Source organism: Dermacentor andersoni, chromosome 1 (assembly GCF_023375885.2).
Source record: "Dermacentor andersoni chromosome 1, qqDerAnde1_hic_scaffold, whole genome shotgun sequence".
Classification (NCBI taxonomy): Eukaryota; Metazoa; Arthropoda; class Arachnida; order Ixodida; family Ixodidae; genus Dermacentor; species Dermacentor andersoni.
In genome coordinates, this window is record NC_092814.1 from 196,353,262 (window position 1) to 196,372,204 (window position 18,943).

General features: G+C 45.8%; 1 protein-coding gene across 5 annotated transcripts in view; it reads left to right on the forward strand.

Annotated features, from left to right (window-relative positions):
• The first annotated feature begins 746 nt into the window (after window positions 1–746).
• The window catches only part of LOC126546970 (cytochrome P450 4c3-like), a 42,288-nt gene continuing 24,091 nt past the window's right edge, over window positions 747–18,943 (forward strand). Inside the window, exons 1-5 of one of the 5 annotated variants that reach the window (XM_072288713.1) lie at window positions 1,395–1,484; window positions 3,058–3,349; window positions 4,348–4,540; window positions 6,177–6,289; window positions 8,431–8,516. In XM_072288713.1, the coding sequence (XP_072144814.1) occupies window positions 6,227–6,289; window positions 8,431–8,516 (149 nt within the window). In that variant the 5' untranslated portion in view covers window positions 1,395–1,484; window positions 3,058–3,349; window positions 4,348–4,540; window positions 6,177–6,226. Of the gene's footprint in view, window positions 1,485–3,057; window positions 3,350–4,347; window positions 4,541–6,176; window positions 6,290–8,430; window positions 8,517–18,943 lie in introns of those variants that run through there. The other 4 variants (XM_050194704.3, XM_050194706.2, XM_050194703.3 and 1 more) reach the window with 4 other exon arrangements.

Here is an 18,943-nt window from a genome sequence, read left to right on the forward strand (position 1 = left end):
TTGTTTTGTTTGCATTTATCTTCATTAAATTCACTCTCGACCATTCCTCTAAGGATTTCATTGCATTGTTGCATTGTTCTATAAGAACTTGAATAGTATTACCAGTGAAGAAAATACTCGTGTCGTCCGCGTAGATAATAAACCTTGCCTGAGGGTTAGTATTGATGATATCATTCAGATATATATTAAAAAGCAAAGGCCCTAATATACTTCCCTGTGGCACTCCACAATGGACAGCTCTAGCCTTAGAAGTAAAGGTGTCGATTTTCACAATTTGTCTTCTGTCAGATAAGTAGGATTTGACAAGAGATAGTGCCTGTCCTCGTATTCCATAATAGTTTAATTTGTCCAATAAAATTTTATGATCAACTAAATCAAAGGCCTTAGAAAAGTCTACGAAAATACCAACAACTATAGCTTTGTTTTCAAACTCTGTTAGTATATATTCTTTTTGCTCCACTAATGCTAACTCGACTGACTTTTTCTTGCGAAAACCAAACTGGCGTGGTGTTAACAGGTTATGTTTTTCAATAAAATTTGTCATCCTCGAATGCAAAATTTTTTCAAACACCTTCGAAAAGATTGACAAAATAGGTTTATATGACATTGACAAATATATATATGTATATGACAAATAGGTTTATATGACATTGAAGCAAGCTGAAAATAAGATAATGATCGTAGCCTTTTCAAGGTGAGGGTAAACATTTTGTGGTAAGAGTGAGGGAGGGTGGGTAAACTTTTTACATGTGCGTGCGCGGGAGTGCGGGAAATTTATATAACGTGACGGTGATGGGAGAACGTGACTTGCGCCGTAAGTACAACGGAGGAAACCCAAAAGTGAGGGCATTTGCCAACGTCTGATTTTAGCTCCCCAACATTGTGGACAACCCAAAACACATTTAATACACGTGAGGTTCCTGGACATGTGCATGGAATTCGGTTCCTTTTAGTAAAGTATCAGGCACAAAGCCTCTGTCCGTTACTTACTACATTTTTAAACAAGTACTGCAGTCCGTAATGTACGGAATAAACACAAGTTCCCTATTGCCGGTATGCTCCTGACCGGTGCGGCCTTGACACGACGTATATGTGGCGTTATATGGCCGAGCGTTTACGCATTCTACACTTTCCTTACCCGCGCACTCCACTAGACGTTTCCGCTGCGCTGTTCGATTACAGGCCCGTTTTCGCTCTTGCTTGGCGCTCGCTCTCCGCGCACGTGACAGGCAGCGGCTTCAAGGGCGTTTCAGGGTCCGCGCGTAACGACGTCGGTGGAGGAGGCGCTGCCTTCGCTCGATGCTTGGAACGTCGAGCTGTGTTCCGGAGGCGTGCAACTACGGTGAGCCGAACCGGTTGCGTGGCCCCAGTCGTGCCGCGACACACGAAAAGGCAGAGAGAATTCGCTGGCCGAGGCTGCAGACTTTACGTTGGTGACTCACGGCGGTTCGTTCAACGCTACTGCATTGCATCGTGTCGGAAAGGTAGGTGTGAATGTAGTGGCGCGAGAGCCTGCCTTCGCTCTCTCTGTTCCCCCGCCCTTATTGCCCGACTATATCAGTCGTAATCTACGATATGCGGCTCGCATGAGAGGCGCTCGTTTCGCGCTATTCTTGATGTAAATCGCTTAGTGTAAACAACTCCCCGCAGCAGAGAAAGTAGCTGTGACAGATGGCTGTATATAGAGCGGGCAGACCTGAGCTGGTTTATTAAATTATTCTTGGTGTTGCAATGCAAGCGTAATAGCGCCCACGAGCACCCATAGCAACTTGGGCCTCGTTTCCCTTACGCCAATTTCTAAACGCTGCAAACTACGTAACTGTGCAGACCTCTCTGGGAGGCTTTCTTTCGGAAGATTGTGAGATAAAATTTATCCAGGTGCATCTCCAGAATATTTTAGGTTATAATGGAAAGTTTTGCAAAAATAAACTATGGAATGTGTGTGCTACTACTTTTGTGTTCTGCTTTCTTTTTGATTCCCGAAATTAGAGTTGCGACTTAAATTTAGGTTACTAACCTGGGCCAGTATTTACAAAGCAGTTTCTAGCCTAAAACCATTCTCAAAGACATTCACTGACCGGCAAAACATGGTAGCATATGCGGCAGGTCAACGACAAGCACTTAACTCCTACGAACAAAACACTTCTTACGAACGAAAACCTCCAGGCATGCGGCGGTAATTATCTAGGTGTCAAGTCAAAGCTTGTCGGATGCATTGAAAAACACAGAAATTAAGTACATTTGACCTCTTAACGTTGGCAAGGTGCTTGGTCTTTTTAAGCCAGAAAAGTAAGCAATGCTGGATCGTGCTATAACCACCCGGATAAAGTTCGAGCTGGCCGATCTTTTAGGCCATGCTGGTGCACTAGCTGGCAGCTCGGAAAGCTGCCAGCACGTGGTGCTCGTAGCTGAGCTCCTGCTTTCCCTTTCTGTTTTTTGCTTCCTATTTGGTGAGAAAAGGCAGACGCTGGTGCATATTTGTCGACGTGTTTGGAAGCAGGAGCCCTATAACCTCCTGCATCCTAGGGAAACAAGGGATCAGAACGAGTGAAAGTTGAGCAAGTTGGTATTACGGATTGATGTTACTGAAATTGACAGGCATTCAGAGACGGACACAAGTATAGAACGAACAGGACAACGTGAACGTCCATGTGTCTGTGTTTCCACGCCTGTGTTTCAGTACCATAAAATGTGCATCAATTTCCGTTGGACAATTGAACGTGAGGAATCTGGCTTTGTTTTAAGGTATACGAGATTGTACGTCTTAATGTATACGGTAAAGCCTGGAAAGGAATGCTATATTTCGTATGCGACCGCGGGCATTCATCGATTATCTACGTGAAGTGGTGCATTCTTGAGAGACTATAGACTTTTACTAAGACTAAAAACCGAGCACGAAATACGTGTCGGATTAAAACTGTTCTTTTCAACAGCTTTGACATGCGCGTGCCCTGTCTGCTGCCATATGATGGCTACCTTGCGCCGCTAAACGTGCTTTTTATATCTATGAAAGGAATAAGCAAAACAGTTTCTTTCTTTGTTTGCATTTGTTTACAGCAGCAGTGACAACAACCAGAAATGTCATCCTCCGCGGCGTATCACTCTTCTGGCTTTCTGAGCTTGAACGGGGCGGCTGGAGCGGCATCGTTCTTCGCTTGGGCTCTTGCGTGGTGCATTTCAGTAGTGGTCTCAGCGGTCATGGCTGTCCTGCTTATAGTGAAGTTCATTCAGTTGAGAAAGTACCGCAACCTGAAGGGTGTGCCATGCAGATGGGAACCACTGCCTTACGTGAACCTGTTGTCGTTGCGCAAAAGCTGCTCACAAGGAGGACCAACGTGGTTAAGCGCATGTGAGTGCACATGTTCTGTAAATGTTTATTTATTGTGAGCATCTGACACAAATAGTGCACTCATTCCGTGACCGCTTCATGCAGAGCAAACACGCTGCACACGATCCCCCGTGTTTCGAGTTATCGCGGGATAAGACAACCATTCAAAATCTGCATTATTAGCTGCTTTGTAAGAGGCTCCAACTTGTGCATATAGTCCACTGGAAACTCCCGCCGTAAAAAATCTGTTGCCAGCTAAGCCACCTATTCGAGACCGGTGGTTCTGGAGCACCAGTCAGTATCATCTCCACCACAATGCGTGTGCGTTGGAGGCTTTTTGGCAGTGACAACTACACCCCTTTATCCAACTGGCGCCAGTGCATCAATGCACAGCACAATACGAGAAGCAGATGTCGAAAAGTAGCGTGTTTCTGTGACTTGTAATAAACAGACAAATCGAAAAAATATAAAACGTGGTGCAACAAGTACCAACTTACTAACTTCACGTAAAGCAAACCTTATTGGTTTATTAGAGCAATGCTGCCATTTGTAAAAATTTACGCCGACGTAGTTTCAATCACGCTATCAGTTGATCTCCTTACAAACCCACGTGGTCTTGCACCGCAACCGCAACGCAGGCGAATTTGTCAAAGTTTCTAGACCGCAATACCCTTCACCCCGCGTTCATACCAGAAGGTCACACACATGTGCAGTGAGTACTGCGCTGTTAGTCCTCCTAGGTAACAACGCGCTGAGATAAACATCAACTAACTAGGCCAGAATCTTTCATAGTGATGCCACTTCTTGCCCGCAACCGTTCTGTTTCCATTTGGACACCTGAGGACTCTACTTCACGGAATAATTCCTCGGTTACCCTTCGTAGCGAAGGAAACGGCTTAAAAATTCACTCTAGCGTCGTTTAGGGTCCATAGAAAGCTCTGCAATTTAAGTGTTCACGCCCAACCAAAGTGTAAAACAGATGTATGATGATTTTCTATATTATTTTTTTTTGCCTTCAGAGTTTACATCTAGGGAGCATTATGGAGGAGATCGATTGACATAGTATCAATAATAATGCACATGGTAAGAATACTCTATCAAACAAGAACGATGGTAACAATATCAAGAAAAGGACACTTCAGTGCAGAAAGCACTGCAGCAATCGTACTAATAAGTGACAAAGTAAGATAACGCGGGGAACCGACCACAAAAGTAAGTGCGTGTCAGCATTTGCAGCGCGATATGTGTTGATGTCATTAGCGAGCCTGGTGCGAAAACAATGAGGATATGTAATGTTGACCAAAGCTGCAGGCAGATTATTTTAACTTCATCATGTTTTTGGCAGGAATGAGTAAGATACATTACTTTTCTAAGTGGGGAAACGCCTACTTTATGCTGGTGGTTAATACGAGAAGAAACTTAACGGTACTGCTGGGGTAGGATATATTTTATGAATCAGGCAAAGACGAGATAATTTCCTGCGAATGAGGAGAGATAGGAGACTAAGGTTATAAGTTTCATGGGTGGTGCAATGTTACTTCGATAGGAAGAAGAGGACTGAACAGTTTCGTACAGTTCTACATGATGCACGAACTATGTTTTGCTAACGCTCTTTTGGAATCACCTTACATCATTCAATGTTAAACAATCGTGCGAATCCACGTTATGCCCCGGCGCCTGCGCACTGCAAGTAGCTGACAGTGACTTGCGTCAGAGTCACTGTTACTATCACCTTACTATCACCTACATTTATCGACGAAAATGCCGTAACGTATGGTGTACAGTGGCGTTTCAGTCGACATTCATACATTTAAGAAATTTTAGGTATTCAACTGGTATGTGCAATATGCTACACAATATATCTTTTCTTTTTTTTTTGCATTCGTGGATGAGGTATAGGTAGCGCTTCTTCAAAAAGGCACAGTTTTCAAGATATTGCTACAAGTTTAGTTATAAATGTTTTATTTCGTTATTTCCCACATGTGTAGAGACGTTTTGAAAACGTCACCAAGTGTTAAATGAAGAAATTAAAAAAAGTACTCACAGGTCATCATACTTCACTCGAATGTCTAATTCCAGTTGTGATGGTATTGTTCAGTGATTATCTATTGACATCCTCACGGTTATCTACGTCATAGTTATCTGGGAGGTATTATGACATTATGATATAGTGCTCTCTACCTGCTGCTCTCTACGAGCCTATGTCACCCATGGTCAACCAAAGTACAACACTATTGCTGCGTTTTCCGTTTGTTGTTGTTGTTGTTGTTGTTGCACTTAAACACGACACATACACCTCACAGTTATCGCTATACAGTATAACATGCTGGTGTCCGTATAGATTTCCCTAAACGCTGACCATACCTATCGTTATATATGCAGACCAAACCTATCGCTTTATTACAACCACTTTCTCAGAGCCGCAGTGCGGTGGAGGGCTTAATGAAATGCAGCTCCCCTGCGGTCACCTGCCTTGATAAGCCACACCATTCCGTTACTCCTACCTTTCCCCGCTCCATCGGTCTCACGACGCTAGTTCCTTTGCCGTGGACATAGCTCCGCACATCGCCAATGGCCAAGTTTTATTCTGTGTAATGCTACCAGATTAGAACCCTTGCGACAACGCATATTGTGCACTGATGTCATTTTCCGCCTACCTACGCCTTTAAGTACACTGCTTCCAAGTTCCGCCTGTGTTACAAACCCGGGTAAAACGCTTCATATCGGTAATGCTGTTTCATTAACAAGGAATTTATTCTTAAAGCGTGGCAATGCAAACATTGAGTGCGCAGGGTGCTCGTAATTTATGTTGCATCTATAGCTCCCGATTTTGTTTCTGTCTTTCCAGCTCTGTTTGCTGCTGTCGTTGGTTTTCACCGTATTTATAAAAAGCAAGGGATGCATATGTTCTTTATTGGGACCACGCCATCAGTCAGCCTCCAGAAAGCAGAGTTTGTAGAGGTATGCTCCATTTCTCAGTTATTCACATAGCCACGATTCGCTAAACAGTGTGCAAATAATTGCTTGACACTTAACGCTACATAATTCTGGGTTGTCCGTGCCATCTGCTGCATAATTTACAGTGAAAGTAGCATTAGTACAGTGTGCAAACATTGAAACATCTATGGTCCGGAATTGCGGATTGGGGCCTTCCATTTCTTTCCCACTTCATACCGCATAGTGGTGATCCCCCGTAATTTCATTCCTTTTAACTCCTCAGAATGGTGAGAGTTGGGCCATTCACACTCCTGGAGTGAATGAGCTGGCCCATTCCATTCTCCCGATTCCAGCAAATAAAACAGTGTTTTTAAAATTTTTTACTTCTTCTGCTTGGGTGCCTGGTAACGAAAACATATATTTGAATTCTTAACAACGTTCCAAATAATGTTAAGCACTTAATTTCCGCACAAGTAAAAGCGTGTACCCTTTGTGTGCTTTTATCTCTGTATTGCATTTTGTATGTAACCTCTAATATCTACTGTTTTTGAGCCTTTTTTCAAATTTAGCTTGGGCAAAAATCTCTTTGCCTGAAACTTTAGGAGAAACCCTTAAAAGAAGCATTGCACGAACAGTCAGATGGTGGGCACATAAATTTTCCTAGTAGAGCACATGCCTGGTTAATACAGTACCCGTACCTTAGTGACTTTGCTTCTCTACACGTATAGAAGATGAGCACTTCACTTTTCACGAAGGGTTTTATTTCTACCTGAAACTCTTATTGCCTTGACCTTCAAAAAGCATCGACAAACGTGGCTTAGCTGCACGAGTTAGAAGTCACGAATGTATGACGCAATTGCAAAATATGAATTTTTATTCAGTTTTTGCCCTTAAAATATCTCCCTGAGGTGTCAAGTGTGGCAGCCTGTAAGGTGGTCCCATCTTCTGAATCTGCTCTCTAGTCCTTACAAGAAAAAAAAAAAAGCGAAGATACTGAGGACGAGCTCAGTTAAACTATAGGCTTCTTGGACGTCATAATGAGGAAAAAAAATCTTTAATAACTGGTGCTTTCGCAAGAGAAATTTCACCTCGTCGTGTTTATGTGATTTTCCTTCAATTACGAGTAAGGTCTGTTTTTTGTTTTTATTTCTTGCCCAAACATAACGCTAATATCAGACAGCACAATTAAGGCACCTATTTGAGGCACTAGCCAACAGCTGCCCGCTTGTGACCACTGAAGTTAGTTTCACTTTGGTTGCACGCGCGTTACACGGTCCACCACACCATCGCACGCTGTGATACAAGGCCTGAACCTTCAGAAAAAAAAAGAAAAAGCGTCACAGTTCCTAAAATTTGCAATAAAATTACATCATTGCGCATGTTATGCATGCAGCTAGATTATTCTGTCACTTTTATGACGAATGTAGAAGTGAAATGCATTGATACGCTCTGCAAGACCGTCTTTTGTTTCACTTTTAGCTGAAGCGCACCATTTATTTTTCCAGCACACCACTCTGACGATTTCTTATCGCTTATTGGTAGTGGACAGCGTGCGAAGAAAATATGGCACCTGTTTCAAATCACAGTGGGCTCGTGCAGGGGTGCAGCCGCCTGCAAAGTCATTTTGGTCCCCCATCCTTGTGTCCTAAAGCATGTTCTCGGTAAACAGAATGATTTTTCACAACTAAAGGTTGCTGTCTTGGAATGCACGTGAACCTTGTCACGCAAGAATCCTTACCGGACTTCAAAAGCATACATGGGTAGAATACCCTGTTGTAGTCACCTGTAGGTATATACTGAAGCAGCCCAGACTGAATAAAACTTGCGAAATACATGTGATCCATTAACCAAATCTAATTTATTCCAATTGGAAATTAGCCAAATCTAATTTATTCCAATTCTAAATTTTACCGCTTTTCTACTCTCGCTCAAAATCAACATTAGCTGCTGCAGGACCATGTGCCCATTCCAATCCCAGTTCATTCCGCAAGTTTCAAAATGTGCAGCGATACCGGAATCATTCCAACTCGGAGCTGCAATTCCCAACTCTGGTATACTCCATACGCCCAACGTCGTTCTCTCAGAAAATATGATTATGGGGAACTTACGATATCTGAAATAATGAAACACTAAGGAAAATCATTCCTACATCTTTTTTATCGTAGGAAGTGCTCTCGAGCAGTTCACTTCTCGCAAAGGGACCGGAGTACGGACTGCTACACAACTGGTTGGGAACTGGCCTACTTACAAGGTATGTAGCACTACCACTCAGCACATTGCATGAGTACGTATATCTGACGTAGAGGTTTACATCTCCTTGTAGTGAACAATGAATTCTCTCCTTTAGATGATCATGCAGCTTGTACATTAATTTATTTTGTAGGTTTGAAGAGATCAAACTAACAACCAGTCTATTAAATACAACAGCGTCATCGCTGTTGTGTTTCAATCTATATATATATGTGTATATATATATATATATATATATATATATATATATATATATATATATATATATATATATATATATATATTCGGCTGTGCTTATCAGCGAAAGAAAACCCAAGCGCGTCTTCGTGTAACTTTTTTTACGTAACAGTGTTTTCATATTGACCGGAAATAGGTCGCTCGCCATTCATGAGCGCGATCGGTGTGATAACCGGACCCCCACGTCGGCGATGACCAATCCTGCACGGGGCTTATACCAAAGAGAAGTTTTGCCATTACGCGGCCCTGTTTCGCATAACCATCCTGAAAGAGGGAACCTTGAAGTGTAGTAACCAAGTTTGAACCGCGCAGTGAAATTACTAATGTGGAGGTTTTAGGCCTTTACATCAACATACCTTTTCTTGGCTTCGAGGAAAGCTTGTGTGCATGCGTGCGGTCGCGCGTTTAGGTGGCGGGGACGAGGGGGAGGGGGGGTGATAAGTGCGGTAGACTGTTTTTCTTGCAACAGTCTTCACAAGTGTATATGTATATAGGGGCGGAAGCGCTTTTTATTTAAAAAAAAATAAAAAAAGACGCCTAGCTTCAAGGTACCTCTTTTCTGAAGTTCCTTGAAGCGATGCTGAACAAAAATATCAAAAAATGAGGGAAGCATAGAAACTCGACTCGGAATACGGAACTGTTTCCATACGCAGTGTTTATTTCACATATGTTTAACCGAATGGCTGTATTTTTGGAGGAATGTAAGCGCGCGGCGGCTGCGCGCCGACCGCCGTGATGTCATGTGGGCCGGCTTGCAGCCGCAGCAGCAACCGTAGAGTTTCCTGCAATAATTACTAGAGGGAACTCTGGCGCTGCAATCGTTCAGCCACCATGGGAACGATGGGAAGTACGTGGATTTCTCTTATATTCAGGCTTGTGGATTCAGACGGTCTTGTGGCTTTGTTGATTACGCTTTTTATGCCTTAATTGTCGTAAATGACAGAGAAATCTATACTTTTCGAAGTGCAGAAGACGCTGCGAACACGCACAATCGATAATAATTGCGATGATTCAGCCTGTCGAGGTGGCCAAATCGAAACGCGCCAAGCGTATCCAGGCACTGGCTTGCCCGCGATAAATTCACAAGGGCGTTTCATGTAGCTTGTCGATGCGTCCGGGGCATAATGGTTTCATTAATGTCGGGCTTCTGTGCTAGAGGTCTTGTGTTCGAGTCTTGTTGTTGGAGAATTTCAATAATGTTTATTAAGTTATTTATTACGCAGTAGTTTGTTGAAATTGACGAGTTGACAAAGCCGTTTGAAGCCAGAAGGACGAGGTTTATAGACAAATACATGTACTTCCCATAATTCGCATGCTGGCCTCCACTGCAGTGCCCGTAGACACGAGCGCCAGAGTTCCCTCTAGTAATTATTGTACGAAACTCTATGCCAGCAAAAGAGGTGGGCACCCGAAGGAGGCTTTAAAAAAATTTGAGGTTTCATTTAAACCTCCTTGGGGCAGCCGGCGCTTGCACGAGGACCGCGCGCTTTGCTCTTTGCACCCATGTTGGCTACAATGCGCGCGCAGCACGAATCCATATCCTTCGAAGCTTTGGCTCTGCCGTAAAAGTGTGAGACGGCTTGTCTCTCCCGACAATACTTTTCTCACACCCTTGCGCGCAACAGCGTAGAGGCATTCTGCTGCGTTGTGCCAGGTACTTCACTGATCACATTACAAAGCAGCACACAATACAAACGGCGATCTTGAAGACTTGGGCGCAAGCTCCGCTTGCGGAAACAAGTATGCCGCCGCGATTAACTGGGCAATTGAGACGTCGTTCGCTGCCATCCGGCGCCGTCCATGCGGGTGGACAGAGGCGCGTGATGGCTGGCATACCGGTATCTGACACAAAGTCAGGGAAACGTTACTTGCCCTAGTTGGCTGGGAGGCCGCCAGACGCGGTATTTTTGCGAAAAATGCATCAAATTCATTATTTTCCGCTTGTTCCTGCCTGAAAACAAGGTTGTGTCAACCAATTTCAACACCGAAGCTTTCGTTTAGGCTAAATAGCTGGGCGGCAGAAGGTTTGTTCGGTATTCCTTTGACATCTACATAAAAAAAAAATTACGACGTCATACAAAGAAACAAGTTGGGCGGGCTCCTATATATAACTTTGAGCAAAGCATTGAGGCACACAGTCAGAACAATACAAGGCAATGTTGATGTGTTTAGAACCGCAGGGCTTTATCCATAGCCTCCCTTCGTTACAGGCATTGTTAAAGAGTTTCTTTCCTATAAACCTTTTCATCGGACGAGCCTTTCCTCCTCTCTGCATTGTGCTAGCCAGCGCTATAGGCGCGGCGCTGCTTGGATGTGTTGCAGTCGCGTCTTGCGGAACAATTTGGAGATGTTCTAGCTCGTTCTCCGTCAAATTTACTGTATGTAAGTTCATACAAAGTCGCCGAAGAACCACTGCGCAGCCTTTTGGTGCAGCGGTAACTACAGTGTTCGGAAATTTCTCTTGGCTGCGCAAACATGCGACGTGCGACATAGGCCGCGGTGTGTGTATGTGTTGCAAACTATTTTAGCTATATCTTTTTTCACTCGTCGAAGAAAACCGGCGTCTGTGACTTGCAAAAGTGAATTTTAAAAGCTAAACTAATACATACGAATGCTCGTGTAAGGCCAACTTAATGCAACCCCAGAATCATGTAAGCACAAATCGTTATAAAACATTTGCGCTCTGACACATTTCAAGTCTAGTATACTTGAAATCGCTACGCTATGTCTACTTTAACCTCCTCTATGAGGCCGACGGCGTTGCTCAACACAACGATTACTGCAGCTGGTAAATCAGCGATATACATATAAGGTTAGTGCTTTGGCATTGCCTTTTTGCCCTCTAAAGCAGTAATATTCAAAACAGATCGCATCTAAAGAATCCGACAGCTATTTGTGAGCACACAATTTCCGTAAGACGGGTTAGTGCGTCGCTGAGGATGGGACGAACAAGACTGAACAAAAAAAATATTACTGGGTTACAACCTCTCCTGCTGCGAAAAAAGAAAGAACACAGGATAATGCCGCAGTAAGACCTCGAATGATCACGTCGCATGCTTCGTGCGCTATAAAGCGCAAACATATCTATAACCCAGCCTCTGTCACTGCTTCGGACACTCGCGCAGTCCGCGACCGGTCGCTCGCCCACTTGACAAGTGTGATTCACATTGTACTGTATGCTCTTCTTACTAACTCAAGCAATATATTTTATTCGTGGGCAGCAACCTCGTCCAATAGACAAGGCAGTTGCGCGATGCATCTGCAGATAACAGCTAGCAAAAGTAAACAGCACAACTTATTCTGAAGCAGAACTGTACCCGCTGTGCTAGAATCGTCATATGTTTCGTAACTACTCATTGCTGCTAAACCACAGATTATACATGCAGTGAGAATGCTGCAGTAAGGCCACATTAGTAAAATGAATGTTTAGAAATACACAACTGATCTCCGAGGCTGACTGCATGCTCACACACGCACGCGCATATCGCGCTGCAGGTGCTCCGTCCGCCTCAACCCCACCAGAAGCTATTGAGCCATTTCAGTACGGCTCGCGGGACCGTTTCCAACGTGGAAGATGCCAAGTCATGCTAAATAGAGCGTCACCATCCACCAGAAACTGCCGCCGAGCGTATACCTGGCACACATCACGCAGCGCTCGCCCAAGTCAGCATGCCAATGCCAGCATGCCACTGCCAGCATGCCACTGCCAGCATGCCACTGCCTACGCAATGTGACGGCGCCCATGAAGAAAAGAAAAGACGAAACCCTTTGCATATGAATTTCACTACTATTGAGAATTAACGCAAGGCTTCCACGGCGCATATCGACGTCAATGCTAACATTGTTCTAGCGAACGAAGACACGGTCGCGGGAAGAGAGGGAAAGGGAGACGATCGTAATGTGTAAGACAAAAATATATGTCTTCAAGGCGTGTGGCTCAACTTCCCCTGTGGATTGTTCTGTCCACGAGAAGGAAAACGCTAACTGCGTCCTCCTTGTGCGCCCAGAATACGTTGCAGAAAGGGCAGCAGAGACTGTAATAGGAAGACTTGACCAGTGATCCCTATCAGTAAAAAAATACTTGAACCATGGACTACGAGATAGGGGCTGCACCGAAAGGTTAGAGTCCTCTTAAGAGATCCTTTAGTGGACACAGGTTTCGATAAGCCACAGTGGTAGTTGATGCCGTATATCGGTGTATGCTGTTGTGGCGTTTCCCCGAAGAACAACACCGCCTCAAACGCTCGTGTGCCGGCCGAGGCCAACGAGAAACCAATCCTCATTTTTTCAGCTTGACAAGTATACGTATATATCAACGTGTACGTCACACATGCGCCGGGCATAACTGTAGTATATGATGAGTAAAATACATTAGATAATACGATAATACGTGGAATAATAATGACGCATCCGTTGCAAATTTTAATTTGTTGCTGTAAACGGTATTTGAAATAAGCCATGTCGATGGAACTTGATTGTGACTGCACTGGTATATCCTATACCTGTATTTATCGGGCGCAATGCAGGCGTGCACACGGTTTCCTGTGCTTGCATGGTACAGTGAATCACTGTTGATTATTTTTGGAGCTATGCTTGTGGGCAGCTGTTTGTTTTCTTTTTTTTTTCTTTTCCTTTTCTTTTCTACTTTGCTGTTCATGGAAGGCCGGTGAAGTAGTAGTGTTTTATTTCTGCCTCAGTTAATCTAATTCGTATCTTTAATCAGAACAGTTCTGTCAAGGCCCCATTGTAGAGTCTAAAACTTATATAAAGAGCTAAGCGACACTACACGGACGTGGGTGGCCGTGGCTGTATTTATTTAGCAGGAAACATTCATGCACCACTTTTCTTTGACTAGGCTCACTGCATGAATATCTGAGGCGATCAATATACATCTAATTTAATTCAAACCGTATCAATACCGGCTGTGCGAGACTTATTTTATACAATTCAAGGCTCTCGAAAGATCCCCGGTTCTCTGAAGATGAACTTACAATAACATTAATATTGTCGTCAACACCGTCGTCGAGGATCCCGTAAAGTGCTGAAAATACGAAGCTCCTCGTTACAAAAACCGCGACAACTGTCGCATGAACGCCGATGGGCGGCTGGGCTAGAAAACTCTATCTGTCATATGCGAGCGAGGTGCGCCTTGTTGGAACGCCTGGGCGACGGAAGCACTTATAGCGCAGATGAATACCCTGCCGTCACCGTTCGCATCAACGCACCGTCCTTGGGACCTGTCCTTATCACGTCGAGCCTGCGAAATGAACGCGTTCTCCTGTCGTTGCGTACGTGATCAATCGCTCACCTACCCGGCCGTCATAGTTGCAGGACAATGACATCTTTTGACGGCCGCGTGCAAGAAACGAGTTAACTCTCGAACCATGTACGTCTCCTCTACAAGCCATATAGACCCACAGAAGCATACCATTAGGAACCCTAACACAAACTCCCACGGAGTAGGCCACCGTTACGGGCAATTGCAATAGAAAGCTTTCGCTTGTCCGGTATTCGGGTAAACGCAAGCGGACTGGGCGTTTTACCGGCTGAGCGGAGGCGTAAACGTGAATGACCAGCACGGTGCAGTCGCCTGGTGGAGCAGTGCTCAACCACACAAATTCAGCTCATATTGCAATAACCAAGTGGATTTTTACTTTGCTAGCGGTGTAAATTTTGGCAGCAACACGAATACACCGCTTCCAAAAATTTGCACCAGCAGCAAGGTAAAAATCCGCTGGGTACTTCCTATTTTCTTATTTCTATTTCTAACATTATATTTTATTCTGGACTATCAAATGCAGTAATTATTAATTTCTACATTGTGACATTGCCATGTGGTGTTGTGCCTACGCAATGAAACTACAGTGTTCAAGAGCAGAACCTGCAGTCATATAGTTCGTTTCAGAGTTAAATAAAATTAGTGACTTAGACATATTCAAGAAAGAACAGCCCGCAAGCTTAGCGCGAGGAAATTATCCACCGAAAGAAGCCGGCGAAAGTCTTTGTGATAACATATATCAGCCGAATAAAGTAAGCTTTTAGATGGAAATAAAAGTCGAATTAAGCAATGTTTGCCATTTTGGAAAGGTTTAGTTAAACTGGTGTATTTATTTATTTATTTATTTATTTATTTATTTATTTATTTATTTATTTACTTATTTATTTTATAAAGACGTTTATTAGTCTCCGACGTTTGGGACCTACCGTTAGCGCAGGGCACGGACTCTCAGCACGAGCGGCATTCACGAGCAAAAGCGCCGAAGAGGACGGCCCACTAGAAAGCGCTGGAGAGGACGACCCACTATATCGTTCCAATCCTTCTCTGCAATTACCCCCGGCAACGAAAAGGGAGCCACCGGGCGACCTAACAGCTTGTCACTATGAGCGGATAATAGTAGGTCTTGAGGCGGTCGACGTTGACAATGTCTCGCCCACCACGGCGCATGTCTGAAGACGGCTCAAAGGGCTCGATCACGTAGATGACCGGAGATGTGCGTTCGACGACGCGGTAGGGGCCTTCATACTTGGGTAGTAGTTTCGACGAGCGCCCAGGTGCAGTGGAAGGGACCGAGAGCCACACAAGCGCTCAGGGGACGAACGTGGGCCAGAAGTGGTGTTACTGCGAACGCTCTTCTGGCGCTCTTAGTGATTTGAAGTAAAAGCCAGCGCGAGATCGCGACACTCTTCGGCATGTCTGACTGTGGCAGAAATATGTGCACACACAAATGTATCCGGCTTGTACAGAAGCAAAGCAGGAGGGAGGCAACATCGCGTGCTCTAGCCGCTGGAAGCGCGGCAGTTTCGGCGTATCACGTCATGTGGTCAACAGCCACGATGGCCCAGCGGTTACCAGCAGATGTCAGGGGATGAGGCATATACATATCTATGCCAACGCGCCCGAACGGCCGGGAAGGGTAAGGTAACGGTTGCGGACCGGCTGGCGAGAGGCGCTGTGAAGATTTCTGGCGCTGACAATCGGGGCACGAAGCGAACGAACTTCTGAACGTAGCTGTACATCCCGCGCCAGTATAGTACCACTGTCGAATGCGCTGGTAAGTTTTGAATACTCGTGAGTGTGCAAACTGTAAGTAAGTGTGGAATGAAACCAATATTTTAGAACGCAGACTGTGGGGTACTACTAGCAACCACTGGCGGCCATCGGCGGTGTAATTGCGTTGGTGGAGTAGGTGTTCGCGATTGGCGAAATGGTGAGCTTGACGACGTAACGCGCGAGTGGTTGGTTGTGCCGATGGATCGAAGAGCTAGTCTATAAGCCAGGCGATACAGTGGTCCTTGCGCTGTTCGAAAGCGATGGTGTGAAGGTCGATGGAAGAAACGGCAAGCTGGGATACGGAGCAGCGGGCATTGTCGTCGGGCAAGGGAGAGCGTGAGAGGGCGTCGGCGGCCGCTACGGTAGAGCACACAAATATCGTACTCCTGCAGGCTGAGGGGTCCTTCAGTGACGACAACCAACAAAGTGCGTCGTGGTCCGTGACGACGTCAAATGTGCGGACATACAGATATGACCGGAGCTTATTAGGAGCCCAGATGATCGCCAAACATTCTTTTTTCGTCACGGTGTCGTTACTTTCGGCTTTCGTAAGCGTGCGACTTGCATAAGTCACATCGTGTTCAGAAAACCCGTGTTTGCGCTACGCAAGGACTGCGCCGAGGCCAACACCGCTGGCATCAGTGTGCACCTCTGTAGGGCCGTCGGGTCGTAGTGACGCAAAATCGGAGGTGACGTCAGCAAACGGCGCAAGATTGCGAACGCCTCGTCGCATTCTGATGACCACGAAGTGAGGGGCCCGCTGCTCTGAAGGAGCTTCGTCAGGGGCGATATGATTGTGGCGAAGTTCCGGATGAAGCGTCTAAAGTAGGAACACAGACCTACAAAACTGCACAGGTCTTTGATGGATGTAGGTTCAGGGAATTCGGCAACGGCCCGAAGTTTGGCTAGATCAGGGAGAATTCCACACTTGGAGACGACGTAACCTAGATAACCTAGAATTGTCAGCTGTCGAGCAGCAAATCGGCACTTCATGAAGTTTACGTGTAGTCCTGCGTTTGTTAAACACGCTGAAATAGACCGGAGCCGTTGAATGTGCGTGGGGAAGTCAGGAGCAAAAACAACAACGTCGTCAAGATTGTACAAACACGCGTGCGCCCAGAGTAGCGCCTTGTCCTGTCGTCTTTCTTGTCTCTGTCGTTTTGCGCTAAACAAAGTATTCATGGATTCGCGCCAACTAGCCCGCCAACGCATTGTGCCACTTCAAGCCGCGCAGAACTGTGTCTATCATGAGCTCAAACGTTGCGGGCGCATTACAAAGTCCAAAAGGCAATACGTTAAATTCGTATAAGCCGTCGGGTGTGACAAAAGCTGTCTTCGGGTGATCGGCGTCTGCCATGGGTGCTTGCCAATACTTTGAGCGAAATCTAGAGATGAAAAGAATGCTGCTCCTTGTAGACTGTCAATCGCGTCGTCTATGCGCGAGAGAGGGCAGACGTCCTTGCGAGTGATCTTGTTCAGGCTGCGGTAGTCCACAGAAAACCGCAAAGAACCACCTTTCTTCGTAACTAGGACGACAAGGGATGCCCATGGACTGTTGGAAGTTCGTATCGTCTCGCGGTGAAGCATGTCATCGACTTTTTCGTTGATTACACGACGTTCTGCAGGAGATACACGATACGGCCGTTGCTGCAATGGCGGTTGGGGGCCAGTATCGATGCGATGTGTAACAGTTGGCGTCCGACCCAGGGAAGACTGCCCTACATCGAAAGAAGAACGAAATTCTTCTAGAAGGCACAAAATCTGAGACCGCAGGACCGGTTTAAGGGCATCGGCAATAGAAGAACCGAACACATCACTGGGCTATAGGTCACACGTACCAACAGTACTGAGCGCACTGGAATTAGCACAGTAATTGTCATTGTACGTCTTCGATAGCTTCTACATTGCAAAGACATTCCCGTCTGAGCAGCAACACAGGGTATGGAAACGGGTTGCAGACGAAAATGGTGTTGTAGCCCTGTGATCTTGTGTTCTTGTGTCCACTGTCGCAAAAACAGCAGCAGACCTTTCCGAGTGAGAAAGCGGTCAGATGGAGACAGTAGTGCAACAGCGTCTGAGATTACCCTGCAGGAAATGTATTGCAAAAGGATAGAAAGTTGAGCGAGTTGGTACAATAACATGATCTTGAATTGTAGCGCGTAGTGTCACAGATAGAGACTAGAAGCAATAAAGATTTAGTTGAGAGTTAGCGCTCGTCCTGTCTGCTTCTAGTCTCTGTTTATGTCACTTCACGCTACAATTCAAGATCATGTCCCCCTGCAGGACATGGGCACGACCGTTGAGGTGTTAGGAGGAGTGTGGATGTCGGCTTGGACAAGTATTTTCCTCGAAAGCGAAGAATTAACGGTGAGCGGCAAATCTATCAGCGGCGAGAGCTCCATTTCGGCACGTGCGCAATGAACAACGGCATTGTAGCGCGAGAGAAAATCCCAGCGGAGGATAACCTCATGAGGGCATGAGGAAAGAATGATGAATTCTATGGCGTACAGAATGTCGGCAATGACAACACGAGCCGTGCAAGCCGCCAAGAGGTGAACATGCTGAGTACTGGCTGTTGGGAGGGACAATACAGAAAGGGGCGTCGTAACTTTCCGAAGTAAGTGCCAAAGTTTAGCGTTCATAACACACACTGCGACTGCAGTGTCCACGAGTGCAGCTGCGTGAACACCGTCAACAAACACTTCGATTACGTTCGGGGGACTGCGGTGAGGACTTTCACATTGCGACGTTGTCTCACCCTTTGCCTCTTGGACTGCGACGATTAGTTTTCCTCGTCACGAGTTACGGGGCAAGGTCGCATCGGCGACAGTGAGCGACGGCGTCGAGAAGGTGAGCGGCGGGTAGTTGCGGTCGGGCGCAATGTCGCCAACATAGCCGACAGGGGGCCGTAATATGGACAGTTGGACTGGCTTGTCACGGGAGGTGCGGTGCTAGGCGGCTGCAGACGATTACAAAAAACGTGTGACGTGACGGGCGTAGCCGTGCGCAAAGCATATTGGCAGTTTATCGGGAGCACGCCACCGGCTCGCCGGGGCAGCTCCCATCCATGTCACAGGACAAGTTGTACGGGGCCGCTGATGACATTCTTGCACGACGGTTGGCAGTCGGGGTGTAGGCAC